Genomic DNA, 22,778 nt, shown 5'->3' on the forward strand with positions numbered 1-22,778 from the left:
CATAGGTGAGCGTCTGGTGTCATTTTACATGGCACAGTCAATTATAAGCTGAGTATTTCAGAATGAGAACACAACTTGTTCATGAGTACATGCCTATATCATCATTATTATTTTTTTCTGAGCCCGACAACTTGATGTGTAAAATGGGGAGATAGTCATAACCTACTTCATAGAATAATCATGAGATTAAGATGAGGAACTACATACAAAGTACTAACATGTACATTGTATATAATGAACACCCAGTAAATACTGGGTAGTATTAGTACTATAGGTTGATTGACTAACATTTTAAAGAACTGAATGAGCTAGGCATTACAAAAAGTAGGAAAATACAAATTGAGCTGCTCAGCAGGGAAGGATCATGTTGTAAAGAACAGATGATAAAAAGCTCAAATGCAACTTATCCAGGTAGAGTAAAACTCAAAGTAAACAAAAGAAAGTCCAATGGGACCCTAGCGTCTTCAGAGTTGATCTGGCTTTGACTAACAGTACTATTTGGTTCTCAACTTTGAGGTGAGGAACTGGAGGCAGTCCAGATATTACAATACAAATAACTAGAAGGTTGTGACACAGGCCATATTAAGGGGAGTTAAAAGGAGCCTGGGTTATGTGACTCAGAGAAAACGCCTGCGGAGGTTAATGAACGAGACTGATGAGCAGAGAAGGGCACTGGGATAGCTGAGCGGTCAAGAACTGAGGACAGAACTGGGAGGAGAGTGAGAAAGAGGACACACAGGACGGCAGAGATACCTGCAGGGCTCTCATGAGATGAGGGAGACAACATTTTGTCAATTTATACTTTGATAAGTTTAGGTTTTTAGGATTGATAAGATAGGTTACTCCTAAAGTACATGTAAATTATAATCCCTATAAGAAAACTTGCAAACTCTAAAATTTCTGGAACCACTAGTGGAGGGATTCCAGATGCTGAAATGTTTGTCATACGAACTGGATATGGGGGCTCATGCCTGTAATCCTAGCTCTTGAGAGGTCATGAGGCAGGAGGTTTGCAAATTTGAAGCCAGCCTGTTTGACACAGTAAAGTCCAGAGTACCCTGGACCATGGTGTGAGATTCTTGCAAGGAAGCAAGCAAGCAAACAAGCAAGCCAGCCAGTCAGCCTACCCACCTTATAAGCTAGATGTATAAACTATAAGTGAACTGACTCAGTCCCCACATTATCGAAACATACAAAATTCATCACCAACACAAGGGAAATTTAAGTACCAATCATAGGAAAAGTATATTAGTCTTTGCTGATTTTCAAACTTTAGAATAAATCTAGGTAAGAGTTCTCAGCTAGTTATATTAGGGGAAAAAAATCATTCTGATGATTCGAGTCCCTACAGTAACTGCTTTATTGTTTATAAAATGATGGTATTAGATTAAAACACTTTTAAAAATAGTGACAGATAATTCACATTTTATAGTTAAAATGTTAAGTGGAAGAATATCTTATGGATTTAAAAATAATTCAGCCAATTAAGTTATTTAATAAGAAGAAAGGAGAAGAAAGAAGGCTGAGAATTGTTACTTCACTCCACAGGAAAGGGAAGGTGAGAAATCTCATTGTTGGTAACGTACAAGTCAGTGTACTGGGTCCTGTGGGTACAGATGCCTGGGGAAGCCAGGAATTGTTGTTAAACCAAACTAAATGTATCTAAGCTGAGCACCAAGTCCCAGGAGCATTGGCTTTGTTCCAGAGACACTTATTAAAGGCACTGGTGGAGGCTTTCAAAGTTGAATGTAACATAGCTGGGTCAGCAATACAAAACCAGAGCAGAGTTACACCAAACCTGGAGAGGCGCTGATAAGGGATTTGGGTCTATTAAGAAACTGTTTTTGGAAACATTTACTTTTCCAAATTAATATCTATTCATCATTCACACTTTGGTGATTTGAGTTACAAAACCAACCAGGGACTTGAACAGTTCATCTTTACTCTATCATTCTGTCCTTGCTAATCACTATGAATTGATCTATTAAAGCTGTTCAGGACACTGCTCACAAAAGAGACACTCACCTTGCTGATCTGGTCTTACTTCCCTTCCATCTGATGCATATTTGAGTGAGTTGATGATAAAGACAATGGGTGTGGGTTAGGGTCTTAATTAAGGGATAGATGAGGATGGGGATCATAATTGTAACTAGAGAATCATCATCCTGCTGCTTGGCTGTGATACTCTGCCATAAGCACACTTTATACTTCTACAATAAAAATTGTGTAATAGTCTTCTGAAAACACAAGCAAAATCTGTAATAAGGAGGTTATCAACTTACTTTTGTCTAATAGATTTTGATTATAAGAATAGCTCTGTAAAAGTACAAACAGGAACCACACTGTCCATCACTGAACTCACATCATCCAATGACAAAAAAAACACAAAGGACCACTGTTACAACCTCATGTAGTATGAGTATTGGTAAGTAATAATAAGTAGCCAACAGAAGGTTCAAGAATTGTAAAAGTCATAAAACTTTAAAATATGTCCAACTTACCAGCAACCTGAAGAAAAAAGAAATGACTCTTTGATGTCCTGAAAATTAATTTCTGTGTTTTCATTCTTAGTATTACCAGTATTTACCTACACCCATCCTGAATTAGTCCAATCAAGCAGTGTGAAGGAGAAATATGTCCATACAAACCTACATATGGTCCACCGGGTTTGATAACTTTGGTGCTTCGATTACGGGATTCCTCCTCTGCCTGGGTCATTCTTTCTCGGGTCATCTGATAGGAGTCATTTGTTGCACACACTGTAATTTTATCTTGTATAAATCCCAGGCAATTGAGCTGGGAGGCTCCAGAGCTGTCAGGTGAGATTGTGGCTTTGTTAGAGATGACTATCGTTTTTACAATAAAGGCAAACAAGAATTTTATTATCCTAAAATCGGTAGCTTAAATAAGTTAGCAATCCTAAAATAACTGATGCTAATTTTAAAATATGATTATTTAAAATGTTTATGCCCTTATTATTTTTTTTTTTAAAACATCCTGAACAGAATGAGTAAAATGAGCTCCTGGAGACCAAATCGAACTTTTAAACACAGTGCAGGAGCGGAGAGCAGGATCCCAGCAAGCCCTGTAGTTCCACTTTCACTTATTAGTCAACTGTTTTTAAACTTTTTTGCCTGAGAAATGCTTAAAACCTTACTTTTTTAGAGAAAACAATGTACATATTTTAGAAAGAACAACATAAGACCTTGCCCATGATTCTTTTTATTTCCAATAATGTATCAGTAGTACAGCTAAAATTTGTAGAATCTGTATTTACCACTTCCTTAAATCTCTACATAGCAAATACTGAAAAATTTGGGGCAAGTGGTTCTTCCTGAAACATTAAACAAAACAAAACAAAACAAAACAAAACACTGAAGTACCCTGGATATTAACATAAGACTTTGAAATGGCCTTGCTTTAAAGTATCATGTAAGTTTGAATAAGTTTGCAATCCTAAAATCACTAATATTAATTTTTAAATGTAGTGATTTTTAAAAATGTTTATGTCATTATTTGTTTAGAGATCATGGTAAAGTCACAACTAATATTTAAAAGAAAATACTACATAGCCTTAAAGCAAATGGGAAAATATGTAAAGAGAATTGGCACTCCTGCTCCTCTATTTCCAAACTGAATTGGAAACTAAAAAGTTGATTAAAATTTTGTAAATTTTGCTAATAACTCTCTTTACAAATATTATTCTTTAAAAACAGTTAATTCATCTCATAAATATTCGGCAGAACAAAACCCAGGACAAGGACAAGGCAGAAGTGGTCCCTCCTTCAAGGAGCTGCTTCACAAAGCAGGGAGTGATATGCATCGTCAAGTGGCCCAGAGCAGAGAATTATAAAGCATCTACAAGTATGCACTGGCTTTAGGGACAAGGAAAGGCACTGCCCACTCAAGGGAGCAGTTATAGTGAAATGGTGGGGACAGAAGCCAGACTCTGGGTGGAGAAGTGAATGAAAGGAAAGTTGTTTTTGTTTCTTGTTTACTTTTTTTTTTTTTTTTTTTTTTTTTAAATAAAGACTTGAGTATCTCTGAATACTGATAAACCAATCAAAGAGGACCAGGAAGGAAGTTTAACTCCTGGAAGAGAGGGGGAAAAAATGACTTAATGAAGTCAAAGTCTGGTATAAGGGAGTCTGAGTTTTAGCATCTCTCCCTTTTTCTAAAAAAGGAACACACACAGGGTGAGAATAAGCTGAATTCATGTCAGTCATGATGAACTAAAGATCTTAAACAGTGCTCATCTGGGGAGGTCGGAAACTTTGCTCCACAGAATTCTTTGTGTTTTTCAGCTTAGTTATGGGAAGATTTCAGTTCACCCGTACAGGTGTTCCTTTTGTTTCTCTTGGGCCTGGATCACTGTTCTCCACACTTGAGAGGGCATCACTATATCTTTGCACATTTTCAATAAGCTTGTGCATAAGTACCTTCTTTAAGGAATCTCTGAAAGGTAATTTTGACTTGAGATTTCCTCCATTTTATATGTGAGAAAGTTTTGAAGGCGTAGAGAGAAATCAAAGGAGACCAGTTAATATTTGCTAAATATCCATTTATTGAGTTTCTATGTAGAGCTCAGCCTGTAATGAGAAAGCCTGGGCCATTGAAGACATGGCACTACTAGAGTCCAGACTAGAAAAGATGGAGCTAGATGACAGATAACTTACTTATCAGACTGAGAATTAAAAGGTTTTTGTTTGTTTGTTTTTTTGAGACAGGGTTTCTATACATAGCCCTGGCTGTTCTGGAACTCACAGAGATCAGCCTGCCTCTACTTCCAAATTATGGGATTAAAGGTGTGTACCATCACACGCAGCTGAGAACTAAAATTTTTTAGTGCTTTTGTTTTCTGGTGGAAAAAAACCACTAATGTATTTGTCTGAATGTTCTCACAAAATTTTCCGTTTCTCTTCTCTTGCTGCATCATAGACAGTTCTGCATATAATCAACCTTAAATCTTTCTCTAAGTAAGTACAATACAAATAAATACACAGTGCATATGTCATGTAACGATAACCCACATTACTTATTTAAATATGTTTTACATTAAAATTTTCATTTTGTGTGTGCACATGTGGGTGCATGCGTGCCCCAGTGTGTGTAAGTCAGAGAAGAACTTGTAGGAGTCAGCTCTCTCCTTAACCAGGCTCAGGAGATGAAGCTCAGGTGGTCAGGCTTGCTGACAGCACTTTTACCCACTGAGCCAAATATATATTACTTTTATGATAGAACATAGGATTATGATGTGCTATGGTTTTGAAGGAAGAACAAATTTTTCATAAGATTTCTCAGGGGATAAAGTTCAATTCAAGTCCTTCAGTATAATCCAGGGTACTTTATAAAACAATGTGGTATAGGTATAAACTGAAATTTATCGCCATGAAAACAAAAGTATATCATCATATAGTCAAGCACCATAGTCAGACACTGGTATGCCTCTGCTGCATAGGGAACCCTGGGCTAGACGTCTGGAGAACAACTCGTCTTGCTCAGCCACAAGCTAATAGTTACATAACTACAGATAAGTCACCTGTTAAATGAAGACCCTGAGAGTTGGTGATTCCACATTCTATTGCAATGCTATCCAGGAACCTCCTGCAATGGTAGAAATATCCTGTATCTTTGATGTAACTGTGGTAACCACATGTGCATTTTGAGACTGTGAAATGTTCGTGTGAGTAAACAATGAAATTTTAAGTTTTATGTAATTTTGAACAACTGAATATCACAACCACATGTAGCCAGTAGATACTAAAGTGAAGGGAATGTAAAAGGCTATCTAATCTATAACGTATGCAGTTCATACCCAAGTTTTAGGGGAGGTTGTTTTAAATCAACACCAATATGGACTCAGGCAGTTTAAATCACATGGAAAGAGTAACTTGGAACTTTCAGGAAGGTGTCTTTGTCTCCTGTTTCAGCTTTCTTTCTCATGGTGGTTCTTACAGATTCAAGTACTATGTGGATGAGCCACAAACACGGACCAGTGTTCGTACTGTGCTTCAGTGTCAAAGCCTTACACTGGGGGACTGATACTCACAACCTTCCATCTTCATCGGGGCAGAATATAAACTCCTGCTCACGGGTTCCCACTTTACCACAGACAACCACAGCAAAACAAGCAAATGGTTCATAGTTTCCTGAGTCAAAGCCAGTGAGGAGGTCATGGCACCCGGGGAGGTGTCTAGTCTTTTGCCCTTTTTTTATTTTATCTTAAATTTTTTCTTACATTTTTTTTTGTCGGAGTTAAATGTCTAGTGTCCAGCAGGCTGGTCAATAAAACTAAAAGAAGTCCCCCTAGGCAAGAAGACTTGATAGAGCAGAGGTGTAGGAAGAAGGCACGCAGGATACATATTTTTCCTCCTTATCTTTACAGAAAGCCTTGGGTACAATGTAAGACAACCTTACTTAAATACAGCAAACATTTTAAAAAAATCTTCAAAATTTATTTTAATTTAAAAACTCATTTTATAGTATTTTTGAATTTTATAACTTTTGTGATTATACTCCAGTGACACACACAATTACTAGTATATGATAGGTGGTTAATATGTTTAAATAAATGAGCTGTGTAATTAAATCAATAAACATCGAGGGACTAGTTAATTTTGTTAATTAAAAGCAAGCACTCTGAACTGGAAGACACCCCCTTCAGCACGTCCTGGGAAGTACTCACCTGGAGAGTGTTTGCTGGATGCAGTCAAAGCTGCCCTGAGGGTTATCTTTCCCCACGTTTGACAGGTAGAAGTTAAAGTTGTGGACTTCACTGAGGGGATCATTCTTGGGAATTTTGACAAGCTAAAAGGTGGGAGAGAGAGAGAAACACTTCAGTGCTTATGAAGTTCTGCCTCACTGGTTGTCCAAGTCAATCATCCATCTTCATAGCATTTAAATGACCAAATAGTTCAAGCAATCTGACATGCTTATAACTCATCACAATCTTTCTTCATTTCTACCCTTAAGTGTGGGTATCACTCCTGTTCAGACATGAGAGCTGCTGAACAGCTTCTAGATGATATAATGGTCTCTGAGGTATATTCCACAATCCAATCTTTTGCTGTCTTAATACATATTTCATATCTTTATTCCTTACTTTTTTGAATAGTACTTTTGAAGAATAATAACTAGCAACACAAAGCATAAGTGCAGTTTGGGGTGTGTCTTGATGTCCCATGGTTCCCTCATCCACTCTCATGTTTATGCAACAGGGTCAACAGCCCCCAGAAGACATACTGCAAGTCCTGCCCCAGCTGAGCTCTGCGCAACACTCGGAAATGGGCAGGCATGGTTTTCTTTCTAGTTGTTTTTGAGACAAGGCTGGTCTTCAACTCATAGAAGTCGAGGCAGGCCTTGTACTCCTGTCTTCCTGCTTCTACCCTCCCAAGTGCTGGAATTAGAGATATCTGGCCAGGTTTTTTTTTTTTTTTTCTGAGGCCTTGCTCAATTCTTGTTTCCCTACTAGGTGAGACTAGAATGCCTATCAGCAAGGATTCCTTTTGATGCTCTGGGTCTGAATCAGATATACTTCCTGTGCTCAGTAAACTTGTGTCAAGGAATTAGAATCTTCTATCAATTGCTTCTCCTTTCTCAGCACCTGAAGCTTTTCTTCTCTTTGGTTTACAGGGCTGCCACCATGTTTAGTGATGGTTATAAAAAAGGATATGTAGGTATGCAAAACATACTGGATCTCAGTAACATAGCAGGCAAGTAGGAAGGGACATCATGTTCAGCAACAGCCATTCTGCTCAAAAATACATCCTCTCTTTGTGACTGATCACAAAGAGTTAACTGGCTCTACACATGTGTCGCAACCACAGATGTGCTAGTGAGTGCATCCCTGTGTCATCCCTGTCTGAGCAGAGGACACCCCTGACTCAGGCCATATAGGGAAGTTCAAGCTAAGATGGTCTTGCAGCCACCATCTCCAACTCCCAGAAGAAAGGAAGGAAAGCTAAGAATGGACTAATGTCTGTTGTCTGGAAATGGTAATCATGTAATAATTAACTGCTCAAGGAATGAGAACTTGAAGAGACGCATGTTTTCCACAGAGGTTCAAAAGATTGTGTAGAGCTAGAAAGATTGTTGAATATCAGATAATCCATACAGCTTTTATTATCCATCAGTTTCAATGATCTTTGTCTCTTTATTGTGAATTAGTCCCAATTCCTGAAGAACCAAGTGTCCACTTATTATTTACTCTATAAATATCTGGGTGGGGGGGGGAAGGTTGCTATAGTTACTCTCTATTTCCCTTATATTTCTACCAGTTCTAAAATGCATTACCTTTGTGAACATGTCTTAATTTACTATGTTTATAGGTACTTATCAAGCTTACTTAGCAGGTGTACAAATGCCATCCCTAGTTGGTATATATGCAACATCTCAATCCTTTATTTCTGAGGAATGCAAGAGTCAAAAGGATGCTATCACTGAACACAGGAGTACATAAATTCCACCTTTGTGCTAGTGCATGCACATACTCACACAGTGTTCATTTGTTTCTTTTCCCTGAGAGGAGCAGGGTCCTGCTGACAAAGGAGTACCACAGCCTAATGCCTTCCTAAGGCCTGGGAGAGGAAGTGAAAAGGTTGGAAAGGTATGGACTTCTGAATGAAATCCTCCTCAACCATGATTCTTAACTTATATCCACTCTCAAGCCTAACCCTCCATTTCAGTTTGCAGAAACTGACTGTTGGGGAGATTTTTCCTAATGGTTGAGGTCTCATTGTCAGGCTGTGGCCTAAAGTTTTTCCTTTTGTGAATCTCAGACTTGGAAATACAATACCACTTTTCTGCTGAGAGTACAGAAGATTTATCCTACTTATTAGATTTTAGCCTACATTTAAAAAACTAGAATCATATTTATATTTTTCATTTTTTAAAGAGAGTAGACATACATAAATTTTACAAATGTATATTACTCTTTCACCAAAAAGTTTTAGCTAACTCACATCTTTAGCTCAGATGTCTAATAAACAGAGCTTCACAGAATAGCTCTATGTCTTTTAAAAACCACACACACACAGGCCTGAGGTTGATGATGGTGGCTTCTTTGACTGCTCCCCACTTTATATATTGAGGAAGGGCCTCTCACTGGACTTGGAGCTGACTGTTTCAGCCAGTTTGCTTTGGGGCTTCCCTGTTTCTACCTCGCACGTGCTGGGATTACATGTGCAGCCAAGTCCACCCAGCGTTTTATGTAAGTTTTGGGTATCCAAACTCCTGTCCTCATGCTTCTCTGCAAGCACTTTACCCACTGAGCCATTTCCCCAAATACCCTGCAGTCTTTTATACGAAGTATATATTTTTCCTTTCTTATCTTCCAAATTTCTAAAGTAACACTGAGAGTCTTAAAGATGAGACAATTATCTTCTTAAACATTTACTTATTTAACATGCATGCATGTAATTAGGCTATTATCTCAAATTGGAGAATCCCATCACAAATATATTTTGCTTGAAGTAATCACTGTGTACACTACTCACCATGTTCAGATCTGGCCTAAGGTAGATTACAGGAGACTTTCATATTCTCATTCTTTAAAAGTCTCTTTGAGTGGTGGAAAAAGCTATGCTCATTTGAAAAATATGATCATTACCAGAATAGGAGAGAATCACAATGAAAAATATGTTTGTATAACTGGCTCAATGCCCTCACTGAAGGGTTTGAAATTTATTACACACAGGTTCAAATGGAACAAGGGGTGATTTGGCCACCCCTCTAAGAGGTCTGGGAAGATATTTCTGGCACCTAGTGGGAAATCAGAGATACTGATGAAATACAGTGCACAGCCTCCGAATTGCCCAGACTGAAAAGCCAAAGATCATACGGAAACTTTGGGTTAGAAACAGGTTTAAGTTGATGCCTTTAAAAAGAAGTTGGAATTCATAGTCCACTGACTTCTATATAAGAGAAAACTATGTTTTTAAAGAAATAAAGTACCTATTTCAAACAAAAGGAGCCATTTTACTTTGAGTCCTTAGTTCAGTCTTATAACTTCCAGTGAGAAAATTGAAGAGCAGGAAAGATTAGTAAGAACATATGAGCCACGGAATAGCTAACTATTCTTTGAATATGGCTTATGCACATTTATTTGCTTTTCTTTCTCTAATTGGAAGTCACAAAACTTAAGGTATTTAGCTAAAAGTTTCAAATAGATCATGAGTCCTTAAAGACATTCCCCTGACTAGAGGAGAAGCTTAAAATACTCAAAATTAAAATGGAGAAGTTCCTCTCTCACCAAGGGACGTTCTTGCAAGATTGCTTCTAAATCAGGCCCCAGAGCTGATTTCCCACGGTAGTTAGCCCAGTCCTCACGGCTGAGCCCAGGTCCATGCAGAACAGTACGTGTCCTCCCACACCCCACTGCTTCCTGTGCACCATACATCTGAAGGCTGGTACTTAAATGAAAATAAGGTGCTATCTAGATAGATGATAGGACAAGATCCCTACGTCACAGCAGAATGGTGCATACTGTCAGTTCTACTGAAATTCTAGCTCTCTAATGGCTCTGAATTAAGGTCTCAGACCCACCCCAGATATGGCCTTCACTGGATTCTCCTAGTTTAGTCTTTTGTCCCCCACCTGCTCTAATTGACATATACAACCTGTCTTTTCCAGTATGTCAGTTTTTCTGCTCAGGGGCTAAGGTGCTAGACAGAGATGCCAGCTGGAGACCTAAGTGTTACTTTATACGGCCATTTCATTCTTGAAGGCCTACTTAAATATCTAACAAATAAACTGCATCCAATTTCTATCTTGAGAATGAAATATTATTTAGAAAGTATTAAAGATTGCTGGTTTCAGTTTCTTATTTAGGATTAAGGGTATAGAAATGTATCACCATATCCACATAATTGGAAAAGTAGTTATTAATTTTCATTACAAAAACGAGACTAAACATCAAAGGCTCAGGTCCACAATCCACAACCTTCTTCGCCAACAGCAGTCTGCCCTCGATAAAAAGCTATGAAAAAGTTCCAGGAAACTTTCAGACATTTATAATTAACATAGGCACTGTATACCATGGTGTGTAAGTCAAGGCTTCTAATTATTCAGATACAGGCTCAGGCATGTGGCAATGGAGTACTGTCGAAAGGTCATTTCAACATCAGTCACAGACCTGCTACCTCAAGGATCTAGGGCAGAAGTGCATGCACACACTGCTGAAACTTTCACATGCATGCACACTGATATCTGCATAACAGTGGTTGGTACCTGTGCAGCAGAGGTCCCCTACTGTTAAGTAAAATACTTTCCACTCCATATTGGATCAAAGTATATGCTACATTAAAAACAAAACCAGTAAGGCCTTCTCATTTAATTAAATGTTTTGTATTGTGGATATTACAAAAGACTTAAATGGCAGTGCTCTTCTTTGGCAGTAATTATATGAGCGTTAATACCTAACCTTTTCTGCTACATTGACTGTAAATGCTCAATAAGACATTTATGAACCAGCAGTGCTACAGTTTGATATGGCAGCTCTTGGGGTTGAAGCTGAACCACAGGACAAGGGGAGTCCAGGTCATTTTTTCACATTTCTTCATTTTATAAATTAGAGACAAAGAGGCTCAGTGAGCTGTTTGAGGTTATATTCACACTTAAAATTGCCACCCCTATACTCTCAGACCACTTTCTCTGTTCCATGGCTGTCTGAAACACTCATTACCTTGTAATACTAAGATATTATGTTTATAGCATTTCTTCCCCCACTAGAATATAAGCTGTTCAAAGACAGACACCTTTGTGTGCTTGTGAATGTACTGCCAGCATCTTAAATGGTGCAGAGCACAAAGTAGTCACTCACTATGTATTTGCTGAATGAGTAAAAATGTTGATTAATGTCTCAGGCAGAACTAGAATTGATGTCTGCTTTCTTTCCCCCAGTATTTCCAAAATATGTTGAAAAGTTTTATTTAAAAAGGGTATTCTATCCTCAAATAAGTTTGGGAATGCCCAGTTAAACAAAATGACTGTAGATTTGAACCAAAGAGTCGCTTCCCAATTAGTGTGACCTAGAAATCTACCTCTTCCATCCCTCTAGTATCTCAGAAAGCCAGCATGTATCTTAGTATCATCTGACTGGTATACTTACCACTCAACTCTACAGCATGTAGACTGTACACTAAGCTTAGATATAGGTGAAACTTGCTGTAAGCATGAAAGCATTCTAATTCTCTATGGCTTTCAAATTCTTCACAGATTTTTAATGATTCTGATTTCCTAACAACCTAGAAAATGGTTTAGAGATGTCTATTTGCATGCACGATACAGGTCCCACAGTACTGGGGCAGAATAGATAACCCAGAATCAGGACAGAAAATAGAAACCTCAACCTGAAAGCCAGAACAATGAGAGCTGCTCTAGGCCCAACATGATAGGTTTAGGGAAGTAAAGAAATGGCCTCAGAACAACCCAGATGTACAAACCAATGTGGGGGCAGAGAAGCAGGAAGTAGAGGTACCCACTGATGACAGCAGAAAAAAATTAAGTACAGAAACACAAGAAAAAACTAAGGGCAGAGGCTGGAGAGATTCTAATACATGCTAGAAATATCTGGAAGTTCATGACAGATACTTTGTTGATGAGAGTAGTGTAAAATGTCAAATGCAACCAGCACAAAGAGAAATCCTGGAAATTCTCCAAAAAGTCATGTCATGTAGCAATTTACATAAATAATTCAGGATAATATAAATTCATTTGCTTCTTTGATTTCTTCCTTAGCAAGCTGCATGCTAAGGAAGGAAAATAGGGCAGAGAATAGCTTTCTTTCCTAGTCTCCATAGACCTCACCTGGACCCAGCATAGCCTTTCTGAAGTAGTTTGGGGTTAAAAAGTGTAGCAGCCCCAAACTGAGCTATACCTTTGCTGCTGTTGCTATTTTGGTGGGGTAGAGATTGACTAGAAAAATGATTGCCTAGCTTAACACTCTCACCCCTTTAATGTGTTCTTTTCAATTCATCACCACTTTAGAGGAAACACTGATGGCAGTATTTACAACTGGCATTATTTGTAAAACTACAGTTTCACTCATCTATTCCACAAATATTCAGTCAATGCTATTATGCTGGGCACTGTTTGAATTTCTATGGTATACTATTGAATAAAACTGACTAAGATCTCTGCCACTGTGTATATGTACAGATATCTAGCAGTGTGATAATGGTGGCTAGGAGTAAGAGATAGGGAGCAACAACAGGCAGCAGGACTCCTAGACTAATAAATGTGAGGGAGAGGAGGAACTAAATGATGACATGGTGTTCTGTCTGAAAGAACGGAATTGCTTGAATGTGTGCATACATAGGAATGTCCTACCACCTCCTTCTTTTCTCTCCTTCCAGCCATCTTTCATCTTGAAAGTGATGATCAATACCTTAATGTAACTGAGCCCATTAACAAGCTGGGCACATATCTTAAATACAATTGACCATAGTTGGTTTCACCAGCTAAAAAGGGCTTCAATATGAGTTCTGCTATGACTCACTTTGCAGCTTCATGGCTAAAATTACTTAGAAGACACCAGGTGGCTAGGAGTAAGTTGGCTAGTAGATGGGTATTTCCAGGAAAAACTGGGGGTGGGGTAGGGTGGGCAGTTATTGTCAGAGGAAAGATGCAAATAATAGATATTAGAGATACACCACAGGAAAGCTATATGCCCTAAGGAGCATGAGAGAATAAAAATTTATATTTAAAAATGAATGGAAAATTGAACTGCATGCTAAAGGAGCTTTTGAAAGAAAAGTGAGAGAGCCATGGGAAAAAAAATCTAAGTAGTTTGTTCAAAATGCAGTCATGGCTAGACTAAAGTCTTTGAGAGCAAAAACTCAAACCTCCCAGTGAGTTCAGCAACCCTCAACATACTTATTTTAGAAATCATTTAAAAAATCTAAAACATCACACAGAATTGATGCTGACATAGAAAAGAACTAAATTATCTTCACATCCCTGAATAATCTCCTACTACAGTACCTGGTTTAGATACCGAGGCCACCGTTTTCCTGGCGACACAGTCTCCACCCCTCTCCTCCTCGAACACCCTTGATGTCCCAACTCAAAACATTCACACATGCTGCTTCTCCTCCCTGATTATTTCTTAAATGTGTGTTCTCATCTATCTCCCTTGCTTTGGTTCAAATCCTCTTGTGCCTTTGGCAATGTCTTTCAGCTTCCATTCTGATCCCTTCCCAATCCCATCCTTAAACTATTCAGCTCTTATCCCCTAAATAACTCAACTTTTAAATTAAAACTACTCTCACATGTAAGTCTGAACACATCAGTCCATATACTACTGATTTTTTTTTCATTCAGCTCCCTCCTATCCAAGAGTGGTAGATCAGAGCTGCTTTATAGACACACACAATTCTCTTCCACTAAACCAGCTCAACTGGACCTCACTCTCATTGTGTCCTTTGTCCCTGAGGCAGCACCATGTCACCAGAAAGCACTGGGCTATGTTCCTACTTCTTGTTTACCTTGTGGTAACATTTTTTTTTTTTTTACTTATGACTCAGTGCAGGTCCTTTTCTCCTTGAGGGAGCCTTGCCTTCCGTGGTGAGGTGGGCTTAGTTTCTCCTTTTCTAGATCCCCACAGTCTCCTCACCCGTTACTGCTGTCTTTGCTAACTTGAACACTGAGTACTGACTTATGTCTTTCTCTCTCACCAGACTGAGTTGTTTAGAATCAAGGGCCAAGGTCTTATTAACTTTTATTTATGTTTGGGACACTGTAGATGCCTCATAAATACTTGCAGGATTTATCTGAAAAATAAAAATAAAAAACATGCCAGTGATTTAAAAAAAAAATCACAAATGAATTTGAAATAGCTCACTTAAGGGTCTTTGGAAAACCAGGATGCCCCAGAGAAGACACAGAGGGAGGAGGGTAGAGTTGCCTGCTGTGAGGCACAAATGTCAGGATGAGGAAGTTTCTAACCTCTTGTGCTATGTTTAGCCCAAAACTCTGGTTGAAGTGGCTGCTCGGGTTTGTGGTACTTAGATTTATATTGCACCCTTGTCTTTTTATTAAAAAAAAAAGTGTAGTTCATCTTTACATAAATGCAGAAACTCTTGTCCTCACCAATTCCGTTTGAAAACACTCCCCAACCTCTTAAAAAAACACTGCATCTTAAAGAACTCAAGGAGAGACTAAAAACTTCTCAAATGAAGCATTCTCCTGGTCAATCATAAAGCAGAAATTTGTCTGTTGAAAAGATGGTTTGTTTCTCTGAAACAAAGCTCAAATCTGAGTTCTACAAGGAAAAAAAAGTTACATGTGATCGACAAGTTCCAAATCCCTGCAGGTCTCCTCTCTTCCTGCTCCCCTGTGGTTCTGAGGAAAGCACACCATGCCAAGAGGAACTGTAGGCAAATGCTGGCAGACCTAGGGTTTGTGCCTGGCAGTCACCAGCAGTGGTGTAAATCTAGTGGAGAGACCGAGACCTGACAGGTGGGAGCTGCCCTCAAGATCAACAGAAAGGTTGGCCTAGGCCCGAGATTTTGCAAAATGCATGGTTTTAGTCCAATTCAATCAACATCACCATGAAAACTTGTATGCTCACTAACATAAACAACTCTTGGGTTTGAAGAAGGATATTTCCAAATTGAAACAGAGGAGTGGCAAGCTCTTAATTCTGTGTTCTACTTTCAATCTCAAGACTTTTTTCTTGGACTTTTTTTCTTTTTAAAGCTATCTAGATATTTTTTTTTAATTAATTTTCAGCGAGCTGTGTGCGTGAGGTGGCACACGTCTCTGACTCCAGCATGCATCCTCCCTGGTTGTGTAATGGAGTTAGTTGGTTGTTTCTACTCTCCTGTCATTATTCTCTCCTTCCTTCCGACTTGACTCCTAGAAGCAGGTCGACCAGCTGGCCTTTTAAATTAAAATAAATGTAAAAGAATGAGGTCAGTTAGTTGTTTAATTATTATTACTATTTTAATAAATATTTTAAAGGAGGTTGACTACTTGGGCTTCCTTTTTTGTTTTTCACACTTCTTGTATCAAAACACAGTCCTAAAGATGAATGAGCCGCTAGTACTTGAATTTTTATAAACCTTTCTCCTGCTCTGAAAATAATTCCTGTGGTAGACTATACATACATAATTCTACAAAATGTATTTCTATTTAATTTTCATAAGTCAAAAATCACATGCTAAACCTATAAAGGAATAAAAACTATTTCTGATTTCACAGCTACTGATACAGAACATCAAGTGCTAAATGAGAGACCATAGTTTTGATTCCTAAAGAGACAAGGCAGCTTGATGTCATATAGGAGATGTAAAGAGGAGAACCTGTCAAACCTCCAGATAAATTGATTTATGACTGTAAGAACAAAGGGTTAAAAGATGTCTAGGGATGGTATGGCTGGTCTATTGGGAGAATCATTAAGCCAATGTCTCCACACACAAGAAGAGATGCTGTCAAAGGGCGAATACTTACACATCAACAAAAAAGCAATATTGCTTGTGGACAATGCATACGATGAAACATGTAGGTGATTATCCTCTGGACAGGCACATACTTCTAGCAGGGCATAGCAGCACCACTCACCATGCAAGCACTCCAGGACAACAGTGCTGTGTGAAGTAGTAAATCGTTTTTACCTCTTCATCAACAGCCAATAACTCACTGAATTCCTACAGTGTGCAGACATGTGAGGAGGTAAGCTTTGTAAGTTTGTAATGTTCCTTTACAGGAGACAGCCATCAAAAGGAGAGTGCAGAAAACCAAGCATGTTAAATTATTAGGACTATAAACAATGGTGTGCTGAAATGTCAAAACAGTAAACTATGTAAAAGGGTACATAAGTACTATAATTATCTCATAGGTAATTATCTCAAAGAGTTGCTTACATTATGAACATAAAGACTATCTCCACTATGTTGGGGGAAACATGCATAATATAAATAGAAAAGAAATCAAATACACTCCTTCTGGCATTATCAGATAGAGACAGGCAAATATCTGGTGATACTTCACGGCATCTAAAAACACCGTGCAGTACTTAGCATATATCAGATGTTATTACACAGGTCACACTGTCAGTTTTTAAAAAAGACATCTTTTATTTGTATTTATATGTATGTATCTCTCTCTGTGTTGTGCCTGCAGAAGCTAGAAGAGGATGTTGGATCCCCTAGAGTTATAGGCAGTCAGGAGCCATCTGACATGGGTGCTGGGAACTAAACTCAGGTTCTCTGAAAGAGCAGCATGTACCCTAACCACTGAGTTGTCTCTCCAGCCCACCTGGTAGTTTTTAAACATTATCAAATGATTACTTTGAAAACAAAACAAAACAAAAAAACAAACATGCATTCAATATTGGCCAGGGGAAACATCTCCTGAGAGCACTTAGAAAAGCTGTGGTAACAGAAAACAGCATCCTTTCTGATCTAGTGTGTTCCACATCTCTGAATCTATCCTACGGAAACAGAGATGAAAACAAAATGAATGCCCAATGATGTTCCATATACTGTTATTTTATAAGTAATCAAAGAATAGCTGAATGGGTGACAGTATATTCATACAATAAAATGTTGGGCAGCTATTTCAATGTAATCTTTACTATAGAAAAATGTTCCTAATTTATAGCTTTAAAAGTAGAACATTTAAAAAGTAATCAATAAATACACTGCCTATGTAATTTTAAAACTTCATTTATTTAGGTTTTTGGTTTGTTTTGTTTTTTAAGATGAGGTTTCATGTAGCTCTATCTAGTCCCAAACTCACTATGTAGCTGAGGTTGGTCTTGAACTCCTGATCTTCCTGCTATCAACCCCAAATTCTGGGATTACAGACTATCACCGCTGTATCCAGGTGGCTCTGCAACTTTTAAAAATGTGAGTGAGAATGGAAAAAAAAAACTAGAAGAAATCCAACAGAATTGCTTTTGACTGGTCAAGACAACGCTTGTCTCATCTTGTCTATGCTTTACACAGTCCTAAAACGTCCATTCACTTTGTTTCTCAAACAGAAACAATAAAGGATAAATAAAAATGAATTAGATTCTAGGCTATCACTATGAAACTTACTGTTCATGACTCAATCAGCTTAAATAGTTTGAAAACTGCATTAAAAAAAAGTGTCTTCAACTGTAAAATGTTTCTCCAACATCAACCTTGGACTTGTAAGTCTATTTTCTTCAAGTTCTCCAAGGAAGACACAGAACACTACCTTCCCCGAAAAACAAGAAACAAAACTGCAAGTATCCCTAGAACTGTTTTTCTTTAATAGCCAAATACAGAACTTTCAGACAGCTGTGGCGAGACAAGTCAGTACTTGCTCACTGTCCAATGGAAATGGGACCTCCCTTCCTAATCTTTGAAGACAGACTTTAGTGAAGTTTAATCACTAAACTAAAGTTAAAAAAACTTTAATCAAGTTTTTCTCAACTTGATTGAGAAAACCAAAAGCATCCACCTGAGCTGTACAGAAGTGCTCAGTATTGGTTAGTCGAGTATTACTATGTTCATAATGTGGCTATGATTTCTGTTTCCACTCTGATATATCCTCAACACAACACAGGACTATCAGCTTTTGAAATATTTCAGACTGCTCTTCTTCTAGGGGGGCTGAGCTGTTAGCCTACTGGCACAGACCCAATTTAACTTTTAATCACTTTCTACTGAATTGAGTTTTGTTAGCCTAACTCTGCCAGCACATCATCTCTGCAAATCCAACCAACTGCTGCAGTTTATTCCCTAATCTGTCTTTTCCAGACTGAATACCCCACCCCTCAGCAGCCTTCACAATACCACTGCCCTGAAGCCTTAACTCAGAAGGCACACACCTCTCCTCCCACACCTTTGATAACGCTAGCAACTTCGCCTGGGGAGAGAGCAGAAAGGAGGCTTTCTCCACTGATAGATGACAAGGCAGCTCTATCGAGTAGCTGAGAAGCACAATAGTCAGCTGTGTCTAACTACAGATAAGTTCTCAAGACCTGCCTTCTCCATCCTCCTTGTCAGCTTCTTTTTTTAAAAAAACTTTTAATATTCAGCCTTTTACCTATATTTTCTGACATCTTAGAAAATTTCTTTTGTGTTTGTTTATGTACATTTAGAAAATACAGTTAACAAATTGCTTTTTGGAGACGTCTATTGAAATATGTTCTAGATTTCTTTTACATTTAACCCATGAAGATAAGTAATTATATTTAAAATTAGTAATAGCAAGGGCAAACTTTAATTTACATATTTAATTCTATAAATAAATACAACTTGACCAAGTTGTATTTACAAAGCTTGACACCTGTCCCAGCACCATGGCAGCAACCGGGTCTCCTCCTCTGAGGCTCCGCTGCCTTTCCCTCCCAAACGTGACCAGTACTGGAGCTTCTGCAGTTACCACTGTGCTTGCTTTTTAATAATTTTATCATATGAAAACCACACCATATACCTTTTGCCTGAATGGCTACTCAAGACTATACTCATTTGATAAAAAGACATTACCCTATGTGGTCTTCTGCTCACCTGACAATTTCACCGCCATGTTGCAGAGCTATAATGATGTGCATAGCTGTTGTGTTTTCTACCACGGAGTTAGGACACAGCCCTCTCTAATCTGTTGCTGTTCTTAGTAGCAATGCTTATTTAAGTATTCATAAGTAAAGGAGTATTCTCCACAGCTGAAAAACAGTCTGTAAGTGCAGTTTCACTTCAGAATCTTCTCTATAAAGCTGCCTCCTCCTTTTACTAGAAAAAAAAACCTACTTTGAAGTTGCTTTTTGAAAACCCTTTTGGTACAAATTTCTGGTGCTGATGGCAATGAGACAGCTCCATTTTGACAAAAGAAGACTGGTAGAGCTATGGAAGAGCTAACTGAAACAACTCCTACACAGCATGACCCAAACAATCACCCTCTCATTTCATCCACTTCAATCCTGAGTAAGGTATCTCCATCCAACCAAACACTCAAGCAATACACGCAGAGCTATCCTTGACTTTCCCATTTCAACTTTCCCATTCACCTCTTCTCTCATCACCCAAACAAAGCCTGGTAATCTTGTCAGGCAGCTATTGGCAAAGCATGTTCAAATGCAATCTGACCACATGACTCTTAGACTAAAACTTAGATGATGGTCTCCTGCAGTGTTTGAAAGACACTGGTTGTAGCCTACTGGGAGATAACGACTTTAGTTCAGTGGACTGTGATTGGGATTCTTTCTACTTTTATTTATTTAGGTGTGTACTGTGTGTGTGCCTGATGCCTGCAGAAGCACAAATTTTAGTTTTTAATGGGAAATAACTAACAAAACCCCCAAACCTGTCAATGACAAATTTGATCATAAACAGTGTACTACATGTCAGCTAGGAGTAAGAGCTAGATCTGAAGGTCCCGATTGCCTTTGTCATCTGCACTGTCCACCCTGGTGCCTGGATGTTGCTGAGTGAAGACTGGAATTAGCAATTTATAGTATCTGTGACCCTTCCAATCAGTCAAAAGTTCCAGTCACTTCTCAAAGTGAAGAGCAGAGTGGGGTGAGCACTCCTCTCCACACTCAGCTTTGGGGACCTATCTTACTGTACCCCTTATTGGGGTCTCTGCAAAGTTATAGTCAGAAACTACTGTCAGGCAGTTCCCTGAGGCCCTGCAAACAGACAGTCATCTTCCCACTTTCCGCCATTCTCAACTCCTGAGAGGCAAGGGCTCGGCTCGGTTCTCTGTGTCTCAGGGCCTGCAACGATACCCACTAACGCTGTGAAGATACTGAAGTTAGCTCATTGCCTCTGCTCATTTAGAAAGCCCAGAGGCTAGTCCTTATCCAGAAAGAAAAGAAGGGCAGACATGAGTGACAATATAAACTTAGAGAAGCTGGTTAATTTACAGTAGCTTCAGAGTATGATTTCGTTCGTTCGTTGGAGATAATGAGTGTCTGCGGGCAGCTCATATCCTTAGCTAAATGAGATTTAAAAAAATGTTTGTGTGCATATAAAAGTTAAATAATTAACTAGCACCTTAGACTAATTAAGATGCAAAGAATTGTAATTCAATATAAATATTAAAATGAATGTCTCTATTAACCACTATAACATTCAAAATGTTAAAACAAAATATCATTATAGGAGAATATAACTTTAACAGTCTTTTAGTATTAGTCACATTCAGAGAAAAGAGTATCAACCCCTAATCAGCAACTTTTGAGCAGATGGACTAGACACAATTGTTGGCAAAACTAGTGGGCTAGCCAAACCAGAAACAGCAGGGGAAAGAAGCCAGAGGAAGGCATATCATCTAAGAGGAAAGGCAGTGCTGGGGATTTATTTTTGTCTTTGCTGCTTGTTCCAAGCTGATAGTTATCGTTGCTTTCCAGGTACCAAGTCGGGAAGGGAAGGGCAGTCTGCGGGAAGCATATTCAGGGTGGGTTGAAATTGCCTACTAATTTCAAATGCTGTATAATTTAGTCTTTTAGATCCAATCTTCTCCCCAGTCCCTACAAAGTAAAATAAATAATTAGCAAAGTATTTCTGAATGATATGCTAAATTCAGAGCTTAAATAAAAAAATTTAAAGCAAAATCTAAATTCTGTGCTTTGGAGTTAATGACTCTACTGCAAGAATTTATAGCACTATTCAAGCTGTTAAAGCTACCAGTTAAATGGATTCAGGAGGTCACACTATGCCTTTTTGGAAGGCATACATTTAGAACTTTGTTTGGCTGGCTTGTTCTGTCTTGAAAAAGTGATGTGTGACTGTGTTTCATTCTGTATACAAAATATATAGTATATAGAAATTTTTTATTTTTATTTTTATTTTCAACAGCCTTAAGATAGTTTCTAAAAATTGTACATGCAAAACTACTATTAGTTATAGCCTTTGGAATTGCTCAGTCTGAAAGTAAGCAACTAAAAAGGCCTTTTAGCAATCTCATGATAAATACTGAGTTAATATGGGTTCCACAATCTTTTACGGTGACAATGTTAACATTATTTCTCATTTTCTTGGGGCAATCACTCTCTGGGCATTAGTCCTTGGGGCCACAAGCAAATCAATTGCAAGGGCACCACTTGCCAGCAAATGTGGCCATTATTTGCTATTGAAAATCTTGCTATTTCAGATTTTACCCCAATTATCACATTTCTCACATCTATTTGTGTGTGTAAAATGTTGTGTGTATACACAGTTCTTAATTAGGCATTTAGAATTTTATACATTTATTGCCAAAGTAGAACTTTCCTTTTTCTTTTTTTGGTTTTTTGAGACAGGGTCTCTCTGTGTAGTTTTAGTGTCTTTCCTGGATCTCGCACTGTAGACCAGGCTGGCCTCGAACTCACAGAGATTTCGAGGCTGCCTAGCTCTGCCTCCTGAGTGGTGGGATTAAAGGCATGCACCACCGCCGCCTGGCTCCTTTTTCTTTTTAAATACAATACCATGCTGACCCTGAACTCTAAATTTTCCTGCCTCAGCATCCCAAATGCTGGCATTACAGGCATACAGCATCATGCATAGCTAATATATAACATTTTTGAAGTCACAAAAACTTTTGATTAAAATGTTGATTCACAGCAGTCAGAAATACACACAAAGCCTTGTTATTGATAGTCCCTACAGAATAGTTCTATAGAAGTGCTGTGTGAGGGTTCTAGCTAAATTCTTTATTTATTATTAATTCTTTCCTAAATGTTAGTCTGCCATGTATTTGTCAGCTAGAAATTCTGTAAGAGTGAAGACCATGTCTTGTCTAGTTCTTTCATAGTAATGCAAAGCTTGGGCATGCTAGCACATGCCTGTAATCTTAGTGTTTGGGAAGCCAAAACAAAGGATCTCAAG

The 22,778-nt window shown here is 38.3% G+C and overlaps 1 protein-coding gene across 1 annotated transcript in view; it reads right to left on the reverse strand.

Moving 5' to 3' along the window:
* The window catches only part of Ell2 (elongation factor for RNA polymerase II 2), a 69,500-nt gene that overhangs the window by 22,207 nt on the left and 24,515 nt on the right, over nt 1-22,778 (reverse strand). Inside the window, exons 3-4 of the mRNA XM_052743736.1 lie at nt 6,686-6,807; nt 2,649-2,812 (exon numbers count right to left, since the gene is read on the reverse strand). Coding sequence (XP_052599696.1) covers nt 2,649-2,812; nt 6,686-6,807 — 286 coding nt within the window. The remainder of the gene's footprint in view (nt 1-2,648; nt 2,813-6,685; nt 6,808-22,778) is intronic.

This window comes from Peromyscus californicus, unplaced genomic scaffold, assembly GCF_007827085.1.
Source record: "Peromyscus californicus insignis strain IS unplaced genomic scaffold, ASM782708v3 Scaffold_18__1_contigs__length_77618521, whole genome shotgun sequence".
Taxonomy (NCBI): domain Eukaryota; kingdom Metazoa; phylum Chordata; class Mammalia; order Rodentia; family Cricetidae; genus Peromyscus; species Peromyscus californicus.